Source organism: Macaca thibetana, chromosome 6 (assembly GCF_024542745.1).
Source record: "Macaca thibetana thibetana isolate TM-01 chromosome 6, ASM2454274v1, whole genome shotgun sequence".
In the NCBI taxonomy this organism is placed as follows: Eukaryota; Metazoa; Chordata; class Mammalia; order Primates; family Cercopithecidae; genus Macaca; species Macaca thibetana.
In genome coordinates, this window is record NC_065583.1 from 46845079 (window position 1) to 46869941 (window position 24863).

At 41.7% G+C, this 24863-nt stretch overlaps 3 protein-coding genes across 3 annotated transcripts in view; 2 read left to right on the plus strand and 1 right to left on the minus strand.

The window, feature by feature from the left end:
• Window positions 1-24863, plus strand: part of SAR1B (secretion associated Ras related GTPase 1B) — a 1003791-nt gene that overhangs the window by 777025 nt on the left and 201903 nt on the right. The gene's annotated exons all lie outside the window — the stretch shown is intronic.
• DDX46 (DEAD-box helicase 46) overlaps window positions 1-24863 on the minus strand; it is a 75955-nt gene that overhangs the window by 7121 nt on the left and 43971 nt on the right. The window contains exons 15-21 of the mRNA XM_050792753.1: window positions 24545-24707; window positions 13244-13437; window positions 9864-10001; window positions 9376-9525; window positions 4310-4483; window positions 3186-3404; window positions 1663-1807 (exon numbers count right to left, since the gene is read on the minus strand). Coding sequence (XP_050648710.1) covers window positions 1663-1807; window positions 3186-3404; window positions 4310-4483; window positions 9376-9525; window positions 9864-10001; window positions 13244-13437; window positions 24545-24707 — 1183 coding nt within the window. The remainder of the gene's footprint in view (window positions 1-1662; window positions 1808-3185; window positions 3405-4309; window positions 4484-9375; window positions 9526-9863; window positions 10002-13243; window positions 13438-24544; window positions 24708-24863) is intronic.
• Window positions 15371-24863, plus strand: part of CDKN2AIPNL (CDKN2A interacting protein N-terminal like) — a 413846-nt gene continuing 404353 nt past the window's right edge. The window contains exon 1 of the mRNA XM_050792900.1: window positions 15371-15375. The gene's annotated coding sequence lies outside the window, so the exon portion shown is untranslated. The remainder of the gene's footprint in view (window positions 15376-24863) is intronic.

The following is a 24863-nucleotide window of genomic DNA, read 5'->3' on the forward strand; positions in this document are numbered from 1 at the left end:
GTCAAGGAAATGAAGCCAGAACAGATGGTTCTATTATCTAACAGTTTAGTTCTGTCTTGCTTCCATTACATATGATGCCAGAAAACAAAAAGAAAAACCACTTAAAATGTCAATAACAAAGATGTTCAGATTAAACATAAATAAAGTAGGCAGGGCACGGTGGCTCATGCCTGTAATCCCAGCACTTTGGGAGACCAAGGCGGGTGGACCATAAGGTCAGGAGTTCGAGACCAGCCAGGCCAGCATGGTGAAACCCCGTCTCTACTAAAAATACAAAAATGAGCCTGGCGTGGTGGCGCATGCCTATAATCCCAGCTACTCGGGAGGCTGAGGCAGAAGAACTGCTTAAACCCAGGAGGCGGAGGTTGCAGTGAACCAAGATTATGCCACTGCACTCCAGCTCTGGGCAACAGAGCAAGACTCCGTCTTGGCGGAAAAAACAAAACAAAACAAAAATCAAAAACATATAGTGACAGGGTGTCCTACTATGCAGCGGAGTAACACATCAGAAAAAATAAAATAGGCTGGGCACAATGGCTCATGACTGTAATCCTAGCATTTTGGGAGGCTGAGCGGGGGCGGGTCCCTTGAGCTCAGGAGTTCGAGACCAGCCTGGGCAACATAACACAACCCCTTCTGTACAAAAAAGACAAAAAAAATAAGCCAGGTGTGGTGACACGTTACTGTAGTCCCAGCTACTTAAGGGTGTTGAGGTGGGAGGATCACTTGAGCCCAGAAGGTTGAGGCTACAGTGGGCTGAGACTGTGCCACTGCGCTCCAGCCTGGGTGACAAAATAAGACCGTCTCAAAATAAATAAAGATGGAGGCCGGGCGCGGTGGCTCAAGCCTGTAATCCCAGCACTTTGGGAGGCCGAGACGGGTGGATCACGAGGTCAGGAGATCGAGACCATCCTGGCTAACACGGTGAAACCTCGTCTCTACTTAAAAAAATACAAAAAACTAGCCGGGCGAGGTGGCGGGCGCCTGTAGTCCCAGCTACTCGGGAGGCTGAGGCAGGAGAATGGCGTGAACCCGGGAGGCGGAGCTTGCAGTGAGCTGAGATCCGGCCATTGCACTCCAGCCTGGGCGACAGAGCGAGACTCCGTCTCAAAAAAAAAAGAAATAAAATAAATAAATAAATAAATAAATAAAGATGGAAATTGTCTCTGGAATGAATTCATTCATGAATGTATGAAATAAAGTTAAAAACCAAACCTGGTTGCTGTTAGATAATGTATTTGTCTACTTGTTATTTTGTTAAAGGTATAAACTTTCATGGGCATAACTTCACAGGCAATATTTGCCTAGATAAACATTCATTAAGTGGACTAATACATTTGATTTACTTCCCAACCTAAACTTAGGCCAGAATATTCCACTTACCAGAAGCATAAACAGGTCAGTCCTTAAAATATAAGTTTTGTTTTATTTTTCAAATTTGACTAAATTGCCAAAACTGAGTCTCACAAACAGATCATTGACCTTTGCATGTGTACTGAAATTCTTCTAAATAAAGACCTCAAATGTCATGAGATTTTTTTTTTTCAGAGGTGTTCCTTACTTCCAGTTCTCTCTAGAATTTACCTCGCATGCTCTTTGTGTTTATTACATCTACATTAACCTTGATCTAAATTCAAGATTGAAACAACCAACAATACATACTTTCAATAGCCAAGTAAATCTTCCGCTCGCCTTCCTTGGGTTCTTTACCAGGAGGGAAGTATGTTCCTCTGATTGTAATTGCGGCTTCAGAGTATTCACTGATCCTCTGCAGAGCTTCCTTAGAGGTAACTTTCCACCTAGCAGTCTAAAAGAAAAGGTAAGGAAAAGAAAAACCACTTCACAACAGGACAAAAAAATCCAGGAGTGCTGACAATGACTAGGCTGGCTGGTATCATATTATGGTCAGTATTTTTTTTTGAGACAGAGTTTCGGTCTTGTTGCCTGGGTTGGAGTGCAATGGCGCAATCTCAGCTCACTGCAACCTCTGCCTCCCGGGTTCAAGCGATTTTCCACCTCAGCCTCCCGAGTAGCTGGGATTACATGTATGCACCACCACATCAGGTTAATTTTTGTATTTTTAGTAGAGATGGCATTTCTCCATGTTGGTCAGGCTGGTCTCGAACTCCCAACCTCAGGTGATCCGCCCACCTTAGCCTCCCAAAGCGCTGAGATTCCTAGGTGAGAGCCACCATGCCCGGCCCTATGGTCAATACTGAGATCACTATTGGCCGGGCGTGGTGGCTCACGCCTGTAATTCCAGCACTTTGGGAGGTTAAGATGGCGGATCACCTGAGGTCAGGAGTTCGAGACCAGGCTGACCAACATGGAGAAACTCCATCTCTACTAAAAATACAAAAATTACTCAGGCGTGGTGGTGCATGCCTGTAACCCCGGCACTTTGGGAGGCCGAGGTGGGCGGATGACCTAAGGTCAGGAGTTTGAGACCAGCCTGATCAACAGGGTGAAACCCCGTCTCTATTAAAAATACAAAAATTAGCTGGGCATGGTGGCGCATGCCTGTAATCCCAGCTACTCGGGAGGCTGAGGGAGGAGAATCGCTTGAAACCGGAGGCAGAGGTTGTGGTGAGTCAAGATCGCACCATCGTACTCCAGCCTAGGCAGTAAGAGCAAAACTCCGTCTCAAAAAAAAAAAAAAACAAAGATCATTATTAATACATACCTGTATCATAAGTTCATTTAGAGCCTAATGTACCTTGAACATATTCATAAAAATCAAATTTCTATTGTTATATCCTTCGTTTAGGTAACAAGTGAAAGAGCTACTAAAATGTTCATGGGTTTTAAAGATGAGATTTTTCCTCCTAAAGAAGAGTTTCGCCGGGCGTGGTGGCTCAAGCCCGTAATCTCAGCACTTTGGGAGGCCGAGACGGGCGGATCACGAGGTCAGGAGATCGAGACCATCCTGGCTAACCCGGTGAAACCCCGTCTCTACTAAAAAATACAAAAAACTAGCCGGGCGAGGTGGCAGGCACCTGTAGTCCCAGCTACTCGGGAGGCTGAGGCAGGAGAATGGCGTGAACCCGGGAGGCGGAGCTTGCAGTGAGCTGAGATCCGGCAATCGCACTCCAGCCTGGGTGAAAGAGTGAGACTCCATCTCAAAAAAAAAAAAAAAAAAAGAGTTTCTACTTCACAATAAAAAAAGGTTTAAACCTGTTACTTGCCTGTGGGAAGTCATTGATCTCTAATTCTTCTTCATATCTCTTAAAAGATTCATTCTGTCCACCATCCTGTCTCTCTTCTTCTTGTTTCTCTAAAGGCACATAATTGAGCTTGGCATTGATCTTTTCGGCAAGTTGTTCTGCAATGGTTTTTGCTGAAACAGTGGGAGCCAGAATGGTGCCACCTCTAAGAATTGCATTGGTGGCCTGTTGCATCACATCCTATAGTTAAAGAAGACTTAGTTAAATCTCAAATGAGGGCAGAGACAAGAGTAGGGACCCCACCACAAATTATTCTCTGAAAAGCTACTAACTTTGTATGCAAGTTTAATAAATAAACACCTTTCTAAGGCATGGTCTCATTGATATGTGTGATTTAGCAATATATATTTATAATATAGTTTAAAGTATCTCCCTGTGGATAAGAAAACTGGAGAACATTCAACTCTCTATTAAATATTCTACTAGATTATAGAGATGTAGTTGATAATTAGCTAACTCTTGATGTCAGACACAGTAAATATTTCCAAAATCATCTGCATACTCTAACTCCTAGGAGTTCCCTTAGAATTTGAATGTTTGTACTACTACCATCACTGAGCTCCTTCATCTCTATGACCCAACCCAACATTACAAACATTATAGCTAATGACAGTCTCAAAAGCTTCAAAATAACAAATAAGCTTCCAAGAAAAAGATAACATGTGAAATATTTAAAAATCACGTTTCTCCATTGTTTAAGCCCATATTAATTTGTCATGTAACTGGGTGTTTGTATATCCAGGGAGTTGTGTGCCCAATAACCTACCCAACAAAAGCAGATAAAGAAAGAAAAAGAGAATTATTAATACGTCTTTAAGATTTTGTTAAGACCCATCAGAATACTACTCTATAAAACTACCTATGGCTAACAGAAATTCTAGAATTGGCATAAAGTCCTCAGTTAATAGCACTAGAGAAATCATCCAAATGCAATTATCAAAAAGCTCTGTATTGAGAATGTTAAATTCTCACAAACTCAATGTCTAGGACAATTTGTTTACTTGTGCTCAACATAATTCCTGAAAAGTAAAATCAAAGAACTTCTTAAAAGTATTGACTGAGACTTGGAACAAATTACTTAATACCTGAGACTCGATGCCCAAATTCTTCTGGGCATTGATTCTGAGAGCCAATCTCTTAGCAATTTCTAATTTCTCAGCATTTCCTGCAGTTGGAGCAGGAACACTTGATGTTCCAGGAGCAGCCATATCCTTTACTCTCTTCTTTGAATTAAACATGCTTTCAATTTGCTCATCAATCTAGATCAAAAGGAAAAAAAGGACTAGTAAAAAACAACTAGAAATACCAAATTAAGTTATTCTACAGAAATAAATAAGGAATGTTTCCACCAAAAGGCTGGAATCAGATAGTTGTATTTATACAAATCCCACCACACAGATCAGTGGGATAATATACCACCTATTTGTTAAAAGTCACGTTTCATTTTCGTCTATGGTGGGGAGAAAAATAGAAAACAGAGAAACAACACTGCATGAACCACGTCATCAGACTCCTAAGAGGATCAGAAACTTCATCCTTGTTCAATAGATGAGGAAACATGTGCTGTCAAGACAGAACAGCCAATACGATGCAGCTGACTTGCCCCAGGGCTCAGGCCTTGAGACCAAATTATACTGCAATGAAAGAGGCTGTAAAAAGGGCTATAACTCAAGGTCAGTGGCCAACTAAAAATATAGTCAATAATTCTCAGGGGGAGTGGTATAACATGTTCCTAAGGAAAAGCTCTCAAAACTCTTCCCAACCCATAAAATCCAACTGGATTTGCCTTAAAAACTGGCTAACTGAACCAGAAAAGGCTTATTCCCTTATCCCTTTGAATCAAGAAAGCAAAGAAATGCAGGTTGTTTCCCCATCAAGGCAAGTGCCATGATGAAAGCTTTGCTTTAACAGGAATCACGTGAGCCCTACTGCTATGTGCATTTTTTTTTTTTTTTTTTTTTGAGACGGAGTCTCACTCTGTCACCCAGGCTGGAGTGTAGTGGCGTGATCTCAGCTCACTGCAAGCTCCCCCTCCCGGGTTCATGCCATTCTCTCGCCTCAGCCTCCAGAGTAGCCAGGACTACAGGCGCCCGCCACCACGCCCAGCGAATTTTTTGAATTTTTAGTAGAGACGGAAACCATGTTGGCCAGGATGGTCTCGATCTCCTGACCTCGTGATCTGCCCGCCTCAGCCTCTCAAAGTGCTGGGATTACAGGCGTGAGCCACCGCTCCTGGCCTGCTATGTGCATTTCTTTTTAAAAATGTCTTTTGCCCAACAATGACTACTGACATCACTGACTACAGAAATACAAGCCCCTTCAAAAATTTACATTAGATTAATAAAGCTGTATCTTCTAGATCTCAAATGCACAGAAAAGCTTATTTAGGGCTTAAAAATCAACTGGTTAATTTACAACGCTCTTTTACTGAAATAAAAACAGTGCATTTAGCTTTTGTATTTTTTTGAGACAGGGTTGCCTCTAACTCCAGGCTCAAAGGCTCCTCACACCTCGGCCTCCCAAGTAGCTAGGACCACAGCGTGCACTATCATGTCCAGCTAATTTTTAAACAACTTTTTATAGAGACAGGGTCTCACTATGTTGTCTAGGAGGGTCTTGAACTCCTGGACTCAAGCTATCCTCCCATCTTGGCCTTCCAAAGTGTTGGGATTACAGGCCAGGAGCCACCACACCCAGCCTTAGATTCTGCTTAAAACATTTATTGGGCCGGGCGCGGTGGCTCAAGCCTGTAATCCCAGCACTTTGGGAGGCCGAGACGGGCGGATCACGATGTCAGGAGATCAAGACCATCCTGGCTAACATGGTGAAACCCCGTCTCTACTAAAAAAAAAAATACAAAAAACTAGCCGGGCGAGGTGGCGGGTGCCTGTAGTCCCAGCTACTCGGGAGGCTGAGGCAGGAGAATGGCGTAAACCCGGGAGGCGGAGCTTGCAGTGAGCTGAGATCCGGCCACTATGCTCCAGCCTGGGGGACAGAGCGAGACTCCGTCTCAAAAAAAACAAAAAAAAAAAAAACCAAAAAAAACCATTTATTACCTATTAAAGGGTTTTAGTTATGGCCAGGCATAATGGCTCATATCTATAATCCCAGCATTTTGGGAGTCCAAGGCAGGAGGATTACTCGAGCCCAGGAGTTCAAGACCAGCCTGGGCAACATGGCGAAACCTTGTCTCTACAAAAATATAAAAGTTAACCAGGCATGGTGGCACATACCTGTAGTCCTAGATATTCAGAAGGCTAAGGTGGAGAATCACCTGAGCCCAGGAGGTCGAGGCTACAGTGAGCCAAGATCACACCACTGTACTCCAGCCTGGTTGACAGAGTGAGATCCTGTCTCATAAAAACAAAACGAAACAAAACCCCCAAAAAACACCAGCAGGGGGTTATTTATCAACTAGTTTTAAAACTCAACATTTACCTGAGTAAAACTGTTTTAAATTAAATAGCATTCATGGTATTACAATCTGAACAAATTCATAAAATCAGGAATGGAGGAAGTATACAATGCTAGCTGGTAACGCTAACCTTACTGTTGATTTTATTCATGTTAAGTACTGTTTACATTTTTCATAAAATTATATGTTATTTTAACACCCAAAGAAACAATCACCATATGTTATCATGAGATTTTAAAAAACAGTTAAAAATACTGCAGTTTTCCCTTATACACATGGGATACATTCCAAGAACCTCAGTAGATGCCTAAAAACACAGATAGTACCGCACTGACATACATTGTTTTTTTCCTATACATACATACCTATGATAAAGTTTAATTTATAAATTAGGTACAGTAAGAGATTAACAACAATAAAATAGGACAATTATAACAATATACTGTAATAAAAGTTATATGAATGTGGTCTCAAAACACTGTAATAGTTTCAGACTGTGGTTAACCTACAGCAACTAAAACCACAGATAAAACTACCATAATGTCAAAAAGTGACAGGTGTTTTTAAAACATGGCTACAAATTATTTAATAGTCTTTTTTCCTGAGTGTGGGCTGGACTTAATGACTTCCTTCTAATACAATAAAGTAGGCTGGGCATGGTGGCTCATGTTTGTAATACCACCACTTTGGGAGGCTGAGGCAGGAGGATCACTTGAGCCCAGGAATTTGAGACCAGCCTAGGCAATATAATGAGACCTCAACTCTAAAATACATTTTAAAATATATATTAACAGGGCATGGTGGTGCACCTATAGTACCAGCTACTCAGGAGGTTGAGGTGGGAAGATTGCTAGAGCCCGGGAGTCAGAGGCTGCAGTGAGCTGAGTTCGCACCACTTACACTCCAGCCTGGGCAACAGAGTCAGACTCTGTCTCCAAAACAAAACAAACAAGAGAAAAACAAACTCCACAAAGAATAAAGTGGAAGTGACTGTGTAATTTCAGAGACTAGTCATAAAAAGCACTAAAAAGCTTTCTCTTTGCTCTCTCTCTTGGATCACTCACTGTGGGGAAAGCCATCTGCCACGTGCGTAAGGACAGGCAAAGTGGTGAAAAACTGTGAGGCATCCTATCAACATCAAAGTGAATGAGCCATCTTGGAAACAGATCATCCAGCAACAGTCAAGCCTGCAGATGTCTGCAATCCCATGAGCGCCTAAGCCAGAACTACCTGACTAAACTGCTCCTGATTTCCTGACCCGCAGGAACTATGTGATAATAAATGTTTATTGCTTTAACCTGTTAAGTTTTGATTTGTTACATGGTCACAGATAAATTAAAAAAATGAAATTTGGCCAGGTGAATCCCAAGACTTTGGAAGGCCAAGGCGGGCGGATCACGAAGTCAAAAGATCAAGATTATCCTGGCCAACATGATGACATCCCATCTTTAGTAAAAATACAAAAAAAAATAAGCCAGGCATGGGGCACATGCCTGTCATCCCAGTTACTCAGGAGTCTGAGGCAGGAAAATTGCTTGAACCCGGGAGGTGGAGGTTGCAGTGAGCCGAGATTGAGCCACTGCACTCCAGCCTGGTGACAGAGTGAGACTCTGTCTTAAAAAAAAAAAAAAAAAAAAAAAAAGACTTTATTGGCCAGGCACAGTGGCTCACACCTATAATCCCAGCACTATGGGAGGCCAAGGTGGGTGGACCACCTGAGGTCAGGGGTTTGAGACCAGCCTGGACAACATAGTGAAACCCCATCTCCACTAAAAATACAAAAATCAGCCCAGTGTGGTGGCGGGTGCCTGTAATCCCAGCTATCCAGGAGACTGAAACAGGAGAATCACTTGAACCCAGGAGGCAGAAGTTGCAATGAACTGAGACTGTGCCACTGCAGTCCAGCCTGGGTGACGGAGCAAGACACACCGGGCTAATTTTTTGAACTAGTATGGTATCCTAGAAAGAAATGGCTTAAGGTTAATAGGACACCTGGGTTCTGGTCCTGACTGTAACTCCCACTGTGGTCCTGGACCTAACATCTTGTCTTGGAGTCAATTTCCTAATGACAAGATCAGATTGAATTCCTGATTTCCAACATTGTTTTCTGAACTTAAATTTATTTAACATGATATGTCCAAAAGTGTTCTATGATCAGATATGTTGGGGAACTTCTGGGTTTAACAAAGTTAAACAAGATTCCTTAAAGACTTTTCACATCCATGACTGGGTGAGGTGGTACACACCTGTAATCCCAGCACTTTGGGAGGCCGAGGAGGGCGGACCGCTTGAGGTCAGGAGTCTGAGACCACCCTGGCCAAGAAGGTGAAACCCTGTCTCTACTAAAACTACAAAAATTAGCCGGGCGTGATGGTGGACGCCTGTAATCCCAGCTACTCAGGAGGCTGAAGCAGGAGAACTGCTTGAACCTGGGAGGCGGAGGTTACAGTGAGTGGAGATCACACCACTGTACTCCAGCCTGGGCAACAGAGCGAAACTCCATCTCAAAAAAAAAAAAAAAAGACTTTCACATCCTTTGAAGTGCTAATGAGTGGTCTATATATTGAGAGGAGGGGTACTGGTATGCACTAGGCAGATTTTTCCAAAACTATCCTGGAACCATCCTCTTGTAAAGAAGATTTCCAATGATTGTCTATCTTGATAAGCATATGGCAAGACCTCCAGTACAAAAGAAATAACTGCTTCAGTTAAGAATGAGAGAACAACAGTACTTACATCAACTGCAGCATCCTCATCATCTGAATCTTGCAGACCAAGAGCTGCTTTTTGTAACTTCTTCCTCTCATTAGCCAAAGCTTGTTCTGTTTCATCAAACTTGAATCCCTTACCAGAGAAACCACTACTCTTTTTAATTATTTTCCCCTCCTTTCAAAGAAAGAAAACAAAGTTAATCTCATAGTAATAACTTTAATGTTTAGGAATTCATACTAATTAAATATTTTTCAAGGTGGTGTATGTCAATGTAATAAAAACAGTTCATCCAGCATGTAAGATAAACTAAGAGCTCTACATAGACACCACAAAATACTAAGTTCAAGAAAAAGATAGGATTTTAGCTTTCATTTTTCCCTCTCTGAAGAGAAATAAAAATAGTACTATCAAAATTTCCAAGTATTAAGTAAAAAAGATTTCCAAGAATTAAATAATCAAGGTTTAGTCACATTAATGATTTCTAAAAGAGTGACATGGGTTAAAAAACTCACAGCTTTCTGTTGATCTTTGAAATCACTCCACAGTTTCTCTAAATCAGGAGGTACTGCGGTCCCTGACAATTCAAGAGCTTTAATTATGTCACCAGCATAGCGAGCTTGATCTTCTGTGATAAAAGTATAAGCATAACCCTAATGAATGATGAAAAAGTGCAATTATTAGACACTAACAAGATGTATCCTACTTACATCACAAGATAAAATCTGATCCACTTAATAAAACCTCGAGATTGACAACATTACTGAAGAATTTTAAAAGTCACAAAAGAGTCTTACTAAATTACTCAATGGTTCAAAGTGAAATATCCAAGTTTAATTTTTATTTATTTATTTTTTATTTTTTGAGATGGAGTCTCGCTCTGTTGCCCAGGCTGGAGTGCAGTGGTGCAGTTTCAGCTCACTGCAACCTCTGCCTCCCGGGTTCAAGCTATTCTCCTGCCTCAGCCTTCCGAGTAGCTGGGATTATAGGCGCCTGCCACTATGCCCAGATAATTTTTTGTACTTTTATTAGAGACGGGGTATCACCATGTCGGCCAGGCTGGTCTCAGGTGATCCACCCGCCTCGGCCTCCCAAAGTGCTGGAATTACAGGCACAAGCCATCATGCCCAGCCCAAGTTTAATATTTTAAAATAACACAAGCAAACTAGAAAATTTCTAATTTCTTTATACAGAGGTAGAAATATATGCAATTGGCTGGACACAGTGGCTCACGCCTGTAATCCCAGCACTTTGGGAGGCCAAAGGGGGTGGATCATTTGAGGTCAGAAGTTCAAGACCAGCCTGACCAACATGGTGAAACCCCGTCTCTACTAAAAACAAAAAAAAATTGCCGGGCGCGGTGGCTCAAGCCTGCAATCCCAGCACTTTGGGAGGCCGAGACGGGCGGATCACGAGGTCAGGAGATCAAGACCATCCTGGCTAACACGGTGAAACCCCGTCTCTACTAAAAATACAAAAAACTAGCCGGCAAACTGGCAGGTGCCTGTAGTCCCAGCTACTCGGGAGGCTGAGGCAGGAGAATGGCGTGAACCCGGGAGGCGGAGCTTGCAGTGAGCTGAGATCCGGCCATTGCACTCCAGCCTGGGCGACAGAGCAAGACTCCGTCTCAAAAAAAAAAAATTGAGCCAAGTGTGGTGGTGCACGCCTGTAATCCCAGCTGCTTGGGAGGCTGACGCAGGAGAATCGCTTGACCCTGGGAGGCAGAGGTTGCAGTGAGCTGAGATGGCACCAATGCACTCCAGCCTGGGTGACAAGAGTGAAACTCCATCTCAAGAAAAAAAAAAAAGAAGAAAAGAAAAAGAAACATGTAATTTTACACAAATGCACAATTGTGTGGTCATACCTATTGATTTTGTTTTTCTTTTTTTTTTTTTTTTTTTGAGATGGAGTCTCGCTAGAGTTTGCTATCTTCACAAAACAATATGACCTTGCTGGGCGCAATGGCTCACACGTGCAATCCTAGCACTTGGGGAGGCAGAGGTGGAAAGACAGCTTGAGCCTAGGAGTTTGAGGCCAGCCTGGGCAAAAACGGCAAGACCTTATCTCCACAAAAATGTAAAAAACAAAACAAAACAAAAAAGTCTGACCCAAACAGTCAACTGCTACAATTTTTTTTTTTTTGAGACACAGTTTTGCTCTTGTTGCCCAGGCTGGAGTGCAATGGCACAATCTCAGCTCATCGCAACCTCTGCCTCCCGGGTTCAAGCTATTCTCCTGCCTCAGCCTCCCGAGTAGCTGGGATTACAGGCATATGCCACCACGCCCAGCTAATTTTGTTTTTTTTTTTTTTTTTTTTTTTTTTTTTGGTAGAGACAGGGTTTCTCCATGTTGGTCAGGCTGCTCTCAAACTCCCGACCTCAGGTGAGCCACCCGCTTTGGCCTCCCAAAGTGCTGGGATTACAGGCGTGAGCCACCGTGCCCAGCCAACTGTTATGAATTTTAAAACATGGTTTAAGATTTTAATTCAGAAATGTCAAAATAGCCACTGCCTTTGACCCATGGTCTGCTTTTGTACTGCTACAGGGCCACAAGTATTTACAGTTTTATAGAGTTATGAACATACACACAATAACACACATGTACATAGAGAAGGAGAGAGAAAGAATATGCAACAGAGCCCAAATAGGTTATAATTTTTAATACATGGCCCTTTACAAAAAAAATTCTTGACTCCTCCCAATAGGTTAAAAGAATAAATGCCATCACTACTTATTAAATGTGTATAAGCAGGTGAGCTAAATTCTATTTGCATGAATTTTTCTCATCTATAAAATAGAGTATCATCTACCTCAAAGCAAAGTTTTAAGGATAAAATGACATTATATATGTAAAACACTTAAACAGTTCTAAGGATAAAATGACATTATATATGTAAGGATAAAATGACATTATATATGTAAAACACTTAAAATGACATTATATATGGCAGATAATACGTCATCCATTAATGTAAGCTATGACATACAAATATTATTTATTGCTTTATTATGCAACGTACAGGGTTAGAAAATTAAATATATCATAATCAATGTCTCCAACAACAGAATAGTCTGCTGCCTCTAGAAGGAATGAGTTAGACCTATACAGTTTCTAGAATACAGGTGAGTCAAAAAAGCAAGTAATATATATTCGTATGAATGACAGGGAGGTAAAGAGGGGAGTAGGAGAAATTGGTAGGTGTGGAGAGGGGTATATTTTATGATCCCATGTTTTTTTAAAAATGTTCCTGAAGTATAAACATTTATGTGTCTGTGTATACAGATGGTCCCTGACTTACAATGATTCAATTTATAATTTTTCAACTTTACCATGATGCAAAAGTGATACGCATTCAGTAGAAATTGTACTTTGAGTACCTATACAACCATTGTTTTTCACTTCTAGTATTTAGTAAATTACATGAGATATTCAAAACTTTATTATAAAATAGGCTTTGTATTAGATGATTATGCCCAAGTATAGGCTAATATAAGTGTTCTGAGCATGCTGAAGGTAGGCTAGACTACTATGATGTTTAGTAGGTCAGGTATATTAAATGCATTTTCAACTTATGATGGGTTTATCGGGACATTGTAACCCCATCATAAATCAAGGAACATCTGTATACAAATTTCTAGGCATGAGGGGAAAAACTAAAAGGGGAGACAAACTGTTAACAGGATCCGCCTATAAAGAGCAGCTAGGTATCTGATAATCTGAACAATACTTAGACCTGTACATGTATATAAATTATTAACATCAACCACTCTTCACACTATGTGGATTAAAGATTTTCAAAACGTCTCCATAACTCCTATTATCTACTCCTTGAAATACTAAAGAAACACTTGTATTTTAATATAATGAAGATCAACTATAAAAAACTTATTTTTACCTTGTTGCCTGCTCTTCCAGTCCGCCCTGCTCTGTGTACATAATCCTCATAATGGTTGGGGCAGCTATAATTTACTACAAGAATCAGATGTTTCACATCTAGACCTCGGGCAGCAACAGAGGTAGCCACAAGAAGTTTGCAGGTCCCATTCTTAAAGTCATTTATGATGCTATCTCTGTCATATTGATCAATGCCTGCAAGTAAATTAAAGAGCTGTAAAACATGTTCAAATTAAATATTCCGTCTCTTCTGACCAAGAATCTAAACTCAGAGTGAAGAACAAATTGACACATCCAACTCCTAAAATACAGAAAATAAAACACTAAGAAAATTTAACGGCAAGATTAAAGGTTATTGCTATTAACTCATGTATGAATATTTCAACACTGGCCTTGTATTGCCCTCTTTCTTCTACATAAGGTTTATATTTGCAAAGGCCCAATATCAGAAATTGACTTAAACCTGTTTGGGAGCCAAAGAGAGAAAAGGCAGAAACATTCAGCCTATATCGATAAGAGTTAGATATTTCTCCTTTTCCTGTAGGTTATTTAGAGCCCTGTTACTCAGTTTTGTCCAAGGACCAGAGCAGCATCACCTGGGAGCTTGTTAGAAATGCAGAATCTAGGCCAGGTGTGGTGGTTTATGCCTCTAATCCCAGCACTTTGAGAGGCCAAGGCGGGCGGATCATGAGGTCAGGAGCTCGAGACCAGCCTGGACAACATGGTGAAACCCCGTCTCTACTAAAAACACACACACAAATAAAAGCCGGGTGTGGTGGCACATGCCTGTAATCCCAGCTACTCGGGAGGCTGAGGTTGCCATGAGCCAAGATCATGCCACTGCACTCCAGCCTGGGCGACAGAGAAAGACTCTGTCTCAGAAAAAAAAAAAAAAAAAAAGGAAATGCAGAATCTAGGGTTATACTCCAAACTACTAAATCAAAATCTGCATTTTAAAAAATCCTTACATGATTATCATACGCAAATTAAAGTTTGAGGAATACTGGTTTAAAAGTACCCAAATGGGTCTCTCTTAAATAAGTGATCCAGTGACAAAGCAGAGTATAAAATACTGTAAGTTCTATTACAACATGCCCAAGCCACAAAATATTTTATGATGAGGTTCCCAGGAAACTCTGGTAATAGAGAAGGGAATAAGATAAACTCTCAAAACTTAAAACTCATGCTTTCAATGGAAGATTTCACAGAAAATCTGGGTTTAACATACAAACTGCTTAGCATGTAAATAATTACCAATATTAAGTCCTAGTACTATCTAAAATTTTAAAGGTACTCTTCAAGGATTGATTTAAAGGAAGTATTTGAATCACTGTCAAAGAAATTGGAATCTAACACTTCACCAAAAAAATCGCCTAAGAAAATTTGATGAAATCAATATCAGTATAAATTTAAGTTTATAATTTAAAAATACCAAAACTTTTACTTTAGCCTAAGGTATCCTGACTACTAACATAATCACACAAAATTGATTCCTTGGAATTGAGTATAATATGCTAACTGAAGCAGCATATGGGATGTCAACCCAAAAACCATGAACCCCCTTCCTTTTTAAAATAACCACAATTTTGTTCACATACTAACCCAACACATGATCAGGTATACATCAAATGGGAGATGGGCCTAATCCCAGTCTCCAAGAGTTAATATACTTGTTGTACACCAGCCCTTTTCGATCTTTCTGTTTTCAGGATGCCTTTTTTTTTTTTTTTTTTTTTTAAAAGACGGAGTTTCACTCTTGTTGCACAGGCTGGAGTGCAATAGCGTGATCTCGGCTCACTGCAACCTCCGCCTCCCAGGTTCAAGTGATTCTCCTGCCTCAGCCTCCCCACTAGCTGGGACTACAGGCGACTGTCACCATGCCTGGCTAATTTTTGTATTTTTAGCAGAGACAGGGTTTCACCATGTTGGCCAGGCTGGTCTTGAACTCCTGACCTCGGGTGATCCGCCCACCTTCCAAAGTGCTGAAATTATAGGCGTGAGCCACCACGCCCGGCCTTTAGGATGTCTTTACACTCTTAAAATCAGTAAGGACCCACACCCAAAGAGCTTTAGTTTAGGTCTTGTCTATCAATACTTAATGTATTAGAAATTAGAACAGAGAGGATGGGGGGGAGGCTCACACCTATAATCCCAGCACTTTGGGAGGCCAAGGCAGGAGGATCACCTGAGGTCAGGAGCTTGAGACCAGCCTGATCAACATGGCGAAACCCCGTAACACAAAAAAATTAACCAGGCTTGGTGGCAGCCACCTGCAATCCCAGCTACTTGGAAGGCTGAGGCAGGAGAATTGCTTGAACCTGGGAGGTGGAGGTTGCAGTGAGCCAAGATCATGCCACTGCACTCCAGCCTGCGCAACAAGAGTGAACCTCTGTCTCAAAAAAAAAAAAAAAAAAAAAAAAAAAAGAAAGAAAGAAAGAAAAGAAAAGAAAAGAAAAGAAAAGAAAAGAAAAGAAAAGAAAAGAAAAGAAAAGAAAAGAAATCAGAACTGAGGAAATTTTTAAATACTGGATTTGTTTAAAGATACAGTTCCTCGGCTGGACGCGGTGGCTCACGCCTGTAATCCCAGCATTTTGGGAGGCTGAGGCAGGCGGATTACAAGGTCAGGATTTCAAGACCAGCCTAATCAATATGGTGAAACTCCGTCTCTACTAAAAACACAAAAATTAGCCAGGTGTGGTGGAGGGTGCCTGTAGACCCAGTGAGGCGAGGCAGGAGAATAGCTTGAACCCGGGAGGCGGACGTTGTAGTGAGCCGAGATCGTGCCTCTGCACTACAGCTTGGGCGACAGAATGAGACTCCATCTCAAAAAATAATAATAACAATAAAAAAAGGCAGTTCCTCTTCCAGGGGCGTGGTCTAGAGGCACTCAGAATGGTCAAGCATTTGACATACTGCCTGTCATAGGCTTTCTACGATACAGCCTTTAACAAAACTAGGCTGTCTGGAATCCCTGGTAAAAGAATTATTTACAGTTGGGAAAGCACCAAAATCTGCAGGTGGCTTGTGCCCAGGCAGACTTCAAGGGGTTTGTGTTGTGAGATCTAACATTGTTACATGAATGCCCAAAACAAAAAAAAACATGTCAGCAGAGCCAATGGTGGTTCCATGTGTGTTAAATGTGATCATGACAGGATTAAGCATACTTTCCTTATCAAGGAACAGAAAATCATGGTGAAAGTGTTGAAGGCACAAGCACAGAGTCAGAAAGCTAAATTTAAAAAATGACTTTTGAATAAAAATGAAAAGACTAGAAAAAACATAGCAATGACATGTTAAAATAAAAAGCACATTTTTGTGAAAAATAACTTTTCCAGAACAATAAAATAATTACATTAAGACAAAGGGGCCAGCCTGGGCAACATGCCAAGCCCCTTCTCTACAAAAAATTAGCTTGGTGTGGTGGCACGTGCTTGTAGTACCAGCTCCTCGGGAGGCTGAGGTAGAAGGATCACCTGAGCAAAGGGAGGTCCAGGCTGTAGTAAGCTGTGATTGTGCCTCTGCACTCCACCTTGGGCAACAGAGTAAAACCCTGTCTCAAAAAAAAAAGACAAATGGCACTGATTTACATTTTTGCCAATCTTTTTCAGGTCAGGCTTAATAGAAGATAACTGGAATGTCATATCTTCTATATTCAATCTGTCACAATATACCATGCCATTCAACCTGTAGCAAACCCTGCACACTAGAGAGAATGAGAGTGAAAAAGGCAAATAACATCATTGGATTATTAAGAAAATACATATAGTCTTATAAACCTCCTGACATCCCAGGGACTCTCAGAGGTCCTAGGATAATATTTTTTCTTACATTCGGCCAGGCGCAGTGGCTCATGCCTGTAATTCCAGGGCTTTGGCAGGCCAAAGTGGGCAGATCACCCTGGGCAACATAGCAAAAACCCATCTTTACAAAAAATACAAAAATAGACTAGGCATGGTGGCTCATGCCTGTAGTCTCAGCTATTCAAGAAGCTGAGGTGGGAGGACAGCTTGAGCCCTGGAGGTCGAGGATGCAGTGAGCTGTGATCACACCCCTGCACTCCAGCCTGGGAGACAGAGCAAGACATTAAGAAACTGTCTCAAAAAACAAAAAAAAAAGAAGAAGAATCATTTGTCATTTTCTTTGTCTATGAATGAGGCTTAAGCATATGATACGACAGAATTCTGGCCAAAAAGATAAAAGTAGTATTAAAGACAAGTATTATGGGAAACAACTTCCTTAATATAAAAACACACATTTACAACAATATAGGAGAAACTCTTACTGGACCAATCCCTCCGGCAGGTAACAACTATGAACTCTGGGCAAAATAAAGAGCAACTACATAAAGACACTAGAGAGTGACTAACAGCAGCAGAAATGGGAAAGAAGTTGACACTTGGAAGAAAGTATTGCACTAGTGGCCGGGCGCGGTGGCTCAAGCCTGTAATCCCAGCACTTTGGGAGGCCGAGACGGGCGGATCACGAGGTCAGGAGATCGAGACCATCCTGGCTAATATGGTGAAACCCCGTCTCCACTAAAAATACAAAAAACTAGCCGGGCGAGGTGGTGGGCGCCTGTAGTCCCAGCTACTCGGGAGGCTGAGGCAGGAGAATGGCGTAAACCCGGGAGGCGGAGCTTGCAGTGAGCTGAGATCCGGCCACTGCACTCCAGCCTGGGCGACAGAGCAAGACTCCGTCTCAAAAAAAAAAAAAAAGTATTGCACTAGCAAAGTGTAGAGGATTGTATTTATTTACTTATTTATTTCAAACTCTTTGCTCAGAGGCAGGCCCAGCACAGACCAAGCGAGGAAGTCAAAACTTGAACAGAAACTCACAGTCTTATAAGAGAAACCACCAGTTTGTTCAAAACAAACTCAGGACTAGGAAACAGAGGAAATAAATCCTGAAAAGAATGGAGCAGAAAGCCACAACTGTGCATACATATGCTGCCCAAATATCTGGCTGACCCCTAAGCTACAGATTTGTGAGGCAAAAATCTAAGCAGTTGGGATGAAAAAAAAAAAAAAATTAAGAGATTTCAGGTCTAGGCTCGGTGGCTCAGGCCTGTAATCCCAGCACTTTGGGAGGCCAAGGCTGGTGGATCACCTGAGGTCAGGAGTTCCAGACCAGCCTGGCCAACATAGAGAAACCCTGTCTCTACTAAAAGCACAAAAATTAGCTGGGCGTGGTGGCACGCACCTGTAGTCCCAGCTACTTGGGAGACTGAGGCAGGAAAATTGCCTGAACCTGGGAGATGGAGGTCCAGTGAGCCGAGATCACGCCACTGCACACCAGCCTGGGAGACAGAGCGAGACTCTGTCTAAAAAATAATAATAAAATTAAAAAGTAAGAGATTTCAGATGCTGCCCATTAAAGGAAGACAGAGTTTGGATGCTGGGTTCTGCCAAGTTAACGCTCTATTTGGAAACCACAAAAAACAAAAACAAAACACGACTTGTGGGAGACATCAGACAATTGAGAATTTAGAATCTCTACAGTGGATCATTCAAAGTCCAGTATACAAACAGAAATTACTAGACATACAAAGAAAGACAAAACCATAAAACAAAAATCAAGAGAAAAGACCATCAATAGAGACTGACATCAATATGATCCAGATGTTATAATTAACAAAGATTTCAAAGCACATATAATTATGATCAAGACTTTTTAAAAATGCTTACAAGGAATGCCTAAAAAATCTAATCAGACAAACAAGAAAATGTAAAAGAGAACACACTTGTAATTTTAGAACTAAAAAAAATACAATAACTGAATTCAAAAATTCACTGGATGGGCTTAACAGAAGATAGGAGATGACCCAAAAAAAACCCAAAAAACAAATAAATAAATAAATAAAATAAAATAAAGTTGACAACAAGGTAAAAGAAATTATCAGGGCCGGACACGGTGGCTCATGCCTGTAATCCCAGCACTTTGGGAGGCCAAGGTGGGTGGATCACCTGATGTCAGGAGTTCGAGACCAGCCTGACCAACATGATGAAACCCTGTCTCTACTAAAAATACAAAGTGAGCTGGGCGTGGTAGCATATGCCTGTAATCCCAGCTACTCAGGAGGCTGAGGCACAAGAATCGCTTGAACCCAGGAGGCAGAGGTTGCAGTGAGCCGAGACAGTGCCATTGCACTTTAGTCTGGGGAACAAGAACAAAACTCTATCTCAAGAAATTATCCAATTTGAACTACGGAGGGGAAAAAAAGGTTGAAAAAGACTGAACAAAGCATCAGTGAGACAATATCAAAAACTCAAACATATACATAACTGAAGTCCCAAAGAGAGAATAAGGCAGGAAAGAAATAACAACCAAGAATTTCCCAAATTCAGAACAGGACATAAATTTGTAGATTCTAGAAGTTAAATGAACCCCACACAGAATAAATACAAATAATACCATCCTTAGATATAGTTACCATATGACATAGCAATCCCATTCTTTGTTATCTACCCTAGAGAAATGAAAGCTGACAGTCACACAAAAACCTTTATTTGTATAATAGCAGCTTTATTCATAATTATAAAAAAAAAAACACTAAAATGTCCTCAAACAGATGAGCAGACACACAAACAGTGGTAAATCCATACAATGAATACTACTCAGTAATAAGAAAAAAAGAACTATAGACCGTGGCTCAGGCTTGAATCCCAACACTCTAGAATTTGAGGTGGGAGGACTGCTTGAACCCAAGAGTCCGAGATCAGCCTGGGCAACATGGTGAAAGCCCATCTCTACAAAAAAATATTAAAAAATTAGTTGGGCATGGTGGCACATGCCTATAGTCCTAGCTACTCAGGAGGCTGAGGTAGGAGCATCGCTTGAGCCTGGGAGGTGGAGGCTGCAGTGAGCCAAGCTGAGATGGCACCACTGTACTCCAGCCTGGGCAACAGAGAGAAGCTGTCTCAAGAAAAAAAAAAAAAGAATAAACTGTGCAAGAACTTGGGACTTGGATGCATATCAAAGTCATTAAGCTGAGTTTAAAAAGCCAATTGCAAAAAGTTACATACTGTAGGATTCAATTTACAAACTTTTCTCTTCCTTTGAGATAGGGACTCACTCTGTCGCCAAGGCAGGAGTACAGTGGCACAATCTCGGCTCAGTGCAACCTCTGCCTCCCAGGCTCAAACAATCCTCCCTCCCACCTCAGCCTCCTGAGTAGCTGGGAGGCTAATTTTTTATAGTTTTTAAATTTTTTTACAGAGATGGGGTCTTGCTATGCTGCCCAGACTGGTCTCAAACTCCCAGACTCAAGCAATCTGCCCAACTCGGCCTCCCAAAGTGCTGGGATTACATGCATGAGTCACCGCACCTGACCTACAAACATTCTTAAAACAATACATGAGGCCACGCATGGTGGCTCAGCCTGTAACCCCAGCACTTTGGGAGGCTGAGGTGGGTGGATCACCTGAGGTCAGGAGTTCGAGATTACCCTGACCAACATGGTGACAATGTCTCTACTAAAAATATAAAAATCAGTGAGACAAGGTGGCGCACGCCTGTAATCCCAGCTACTTGGGAGGCTGAGGCAGAAGAATCGTTTGAACGCGGGAGGTGGAGGTTGCAGTGAGCCGAGATGGCGTCATTGCACTATAGCCTGGGCAACAAGAGCAAAACTCTGTCTCAAAAAAAAAAAAGAACACATGAGTGATTGCCAGCAGTTATGGATGGGGAAAGATACCTTTACAGGGACAAGATGAGGGGGTTTTTTAGGAAGTGATGGAACTGTTCTGCAACCTGATTATGGTGTATTCTGTGGGATGTGGCTAAAGCAACCAAAATACTGGAAGCAGCCCCCAACCCCAGTGCCCAACAGAAATGACTACACTGTGGCACAGTCATATAATAAAATGTTATTCAGCAATAAAAGGGGAAGAACTACTGATACATGCAACAACACAGATCAATCTCAAAAGGCATATGGTAACAGAAACCTTACATAAATAACAATGCATTATATATGATTCCATTTATCTATAACTCTAAGAGGTAAAAAAAACTAATCCATGTTGAAAAAATTTGTTTAAAGTATTTGACTCAGGCTGGGTGCAGGAGCTCACGGCTGTAACCCCAGCACTGTGGAAGGCTGAGGTAGGCGGATCACTTGAGGTCAGGAGTTCGAGACCATCCTGGCCAACATGGTGAAATCCCATCTCTACTAAAAACAAAAATTAGCCAGGCATGGTGGTGCATGCCTGTAGTCTCAGCTACCCAGGAGGCTGAGGCAGGAGAATCACTTGAACCCAGGAGGTGGAGGTTGCAGTGAGCCTAGATCGTGCCGCTGCACTCCAGCCTAGGCAACAGAGTAAGATTCCATCTAAAAAAAATAAAAGTTGTTGACTCTAGAGGGGTAGGGACAGAGATAAACTGAGCGAAATTTCTTAGATGGTTTTTTGGTTTGTTTTTAAGAGAGAGAGTCTCACTATGTTGCCCAGACTGGCCTCGAACTCCTAGACTCAAGCAATCCTTCTGCTTCAGTCTCCTGAGTAGCTGGGACTACAGGCATGCAACACTGTGCCCAGATTAGGTTTTTTGTTTGTTTTTTTTTTTCTTAAGACAGAGTGTCACTTTTGTTGCCCAGGCCAGAGTGCAACGGTGCAAACTTTGCTTACTACAACCTCTACCTCCCGGGATTAAGCAATTCTCCTGCCTCAGCCTCCTGAGTGGCTGGGATTACAGGTACCCGCCACCACGCCTGGCTAATTTTTGTATTTTTAGTAGAGACAGGGTTTCACCATGTTGGCCAGGCTGGTCCCAAACTCCTGAGCTCAAGTGATCCACCCGCCTCAATCTCCCAAAGCGCTGGGATTACAGGCGTGAGCCACTGCACCCGGCTGGCTTTTTTTTTTTTTTTAATATTCACAAATTTTGCTATAGTCCCAGCTACCTACAAGGCTGAGGAGGGATGATCGCTTGAGCCCAGAAGTTCAAGACCAGACTGGGCAGCACAGGGAGACTCTGTCTCAGAAAAAAAAAAAAAAAAAAAAAAAAACGAAACAAGTTTTGAACTAGTGTTAACGATATGCATATTGACATGAAATGTCACAACCTGATCTCCAATTTATTTGAAATGTGTGAAAAACTAAGAAAAATTGATGTGAGGGTAGACAATGAATAGTAGCTAAAAAATTGATAAACAAATATAGTCATCGCTCAGTATCCTCAGGGGATTGGTTCCAGGGCCCCTGGCACATACCAAAATCCTAGGACGCTCAAGTCCCTTATATAAAATGGAATAGTATGCCCATATCATCTACATCCTCCTGAAAACTTTAAAAAACTCTAGATTACTTAAAACCACCTATTATAGTGTAAATGCTATGTATTAATAGCTTTTATACTGTACTGTTTAGGGAACAATATCAAGAAGAATAGATTTTGTGTATGTTCAGGATGGACACATTTTTTCCCAAATATTTTCAATCTGCAGTCTATGGACACGAAGGGCTGGTTGTATATATACACAATGGAATATTATTCAGCCTTACAAAGAAAATCTGACAAATGCCACAACACAGATGAACCTTGAAAGCAATTTGCTAAGTGAAAAAGACCAGTCACAAAAAGACATAGAATGTATGATTCTACTTATAGGAGGCAACCAGAAGAGGCAAATGCAGAGACAGAAAGCAGAATAGAGGTTATGAGCAACTGCTTAGGGATGGGGAAAGAAATTTGTTACTTAAAATAGTACTGTTTCTATTCAGCGTGATTAAAACATTCTGGAAATAGATAGTAGTGAAGGTTATAGCATTGTGAATGTACTTAATGTCACTGAATTATATACAAAAAAATGGTACATTCTAAGGCTGGGCGTGGTGGTTCACACCTGTAATCCCAGCACTTTGGGAGGCCAAGGCAGGCAGATCATCTGAGGTCAGGAGTTCAAGAACAGCCTGGCCGACATGACGAAACCCTGTTTCTACTAAAACACACACAAAAAATTAGTCAGGCATGATGGCATGAGCCTATAGTCCCAGCAACTCAGGAGGCTGAGGCACAAGAACTGCTTGAACCCAGGAGGCAGGAGGCGGAGGCTGTAGAGAGCTGATATCGCACCACTGCACTCCAGTCTGGGTGACAGAGCAAAACCCTGTCTCAAACAAACAACAACAAAAAGAAATGGTGGGTGGGGGCGGGGACATTCTATGCAGTGAATATTTACCACAAAAAAAAGAGTCATTTTTGGGCCGGGCGTGGTGGCTCACACCTGTAATCCCAGCACTTTGGGAGACCAAGGTGGGCGGATCACCTGAGGTTGGGAGTTCGAGACCAGCCTGACCAACGTGGAGAAACCCCGTCCCTTACTAAAAATACAAAATTAGCCAGGCATGGTGGTACATGCCTGTAATCCCAGCTACTGGGGAGGCTGAGGCAGGAGAATCACTTGAACCTGGGAGGCGCAGGTTGCAGTGAGCCAGGATTGAGCCATCCACCCACCTCAACCTCCCAAAGTGCTGGAATTACAGGCGTGAGCCACCGTGCCCAGCTGGTCTCTATCTCTTGACCTTGTGATCCGCCCGCCTCAGCCTCCCAAAGTTCTGGGATTACAGGTGTGAGCCACCTCACCTGGTTTTTTTTTTTTTTTTTTTTTTTTTTTTTTTTGTGGAGACAGAGTCTCACTCTGTTGCCCAGGCTGGAGTGCAGTGGCATGATCTCAGTTCACTGCAACCTCCGCCTCCCAGGTTCAAGCAGTTCTCCTGCCTCAGCCTCCCAAGTAGCTGGGATTAAAGGCACGTGCCACCATGCCCAGCTAAGTTCTGTATTTTTAGTAGAGACACAGTTTCGCCAGGTTGGCCAGGCTGGTCTCCAACTCCTGACCTCAGGTGATCCGCCCACCTCAGCCTCCCTAAGTGCTAGGATTACAGGTGTGAGTCACCGTGCCTGGTCTGTGTTTTGTGTTCTAGTTCCACACATATGTAACAATAGCAATATCACAAGAAATTAAAATGTTACTTTGAAATTTCAATAAAAGCTCTTTAAAGTGAATCATGAAAACCTACAGACAGCATGTGCAATGGAAAGGGTGAAACACAGACAAAATTTAAATTCAATTCCTCCATAGTCAATAAATGGTGATGGAACTTGGTCAAACCAAAGTATGCCTGTATGATTTTCTTTCTCTTAGATGGGGCAATAATAATACTTACTCCCACAGAGCACTTTTGAGTAAAAACTGATATAAAATTTAGTTCTGAATTATAGAGAACAAAGTAAATATCGAGAACACAGCACAATGCTCGGCAAGTACTTAATAGATACTTTATGTGTGAATCAAATGAATAATTACCTCCATGAAGAGACATGCAAGGATAAGATGCTCTCATTAAATCCTTAAGAAGACCATCAGCATGTTCCTGCTTATCCACAAATATAATGACAGATCCTGACTCTTGATAATGGCCTAGAAGCTCAAGTAACTTCAAGAATTTCTTTTCTTCTTCAATCACAATCTGAAAACACCATATTGAACCAAGTTAATGGAGTGAAAATGCAAATGGATCCCTTGGACAGAAATATTCATTTTATTTGTGGTGAATGAATAAATGAAAATATCTTGCTATATCTTTACCAAGGGCTAGGAAGACGTTGATTTTAATTGTAAACAA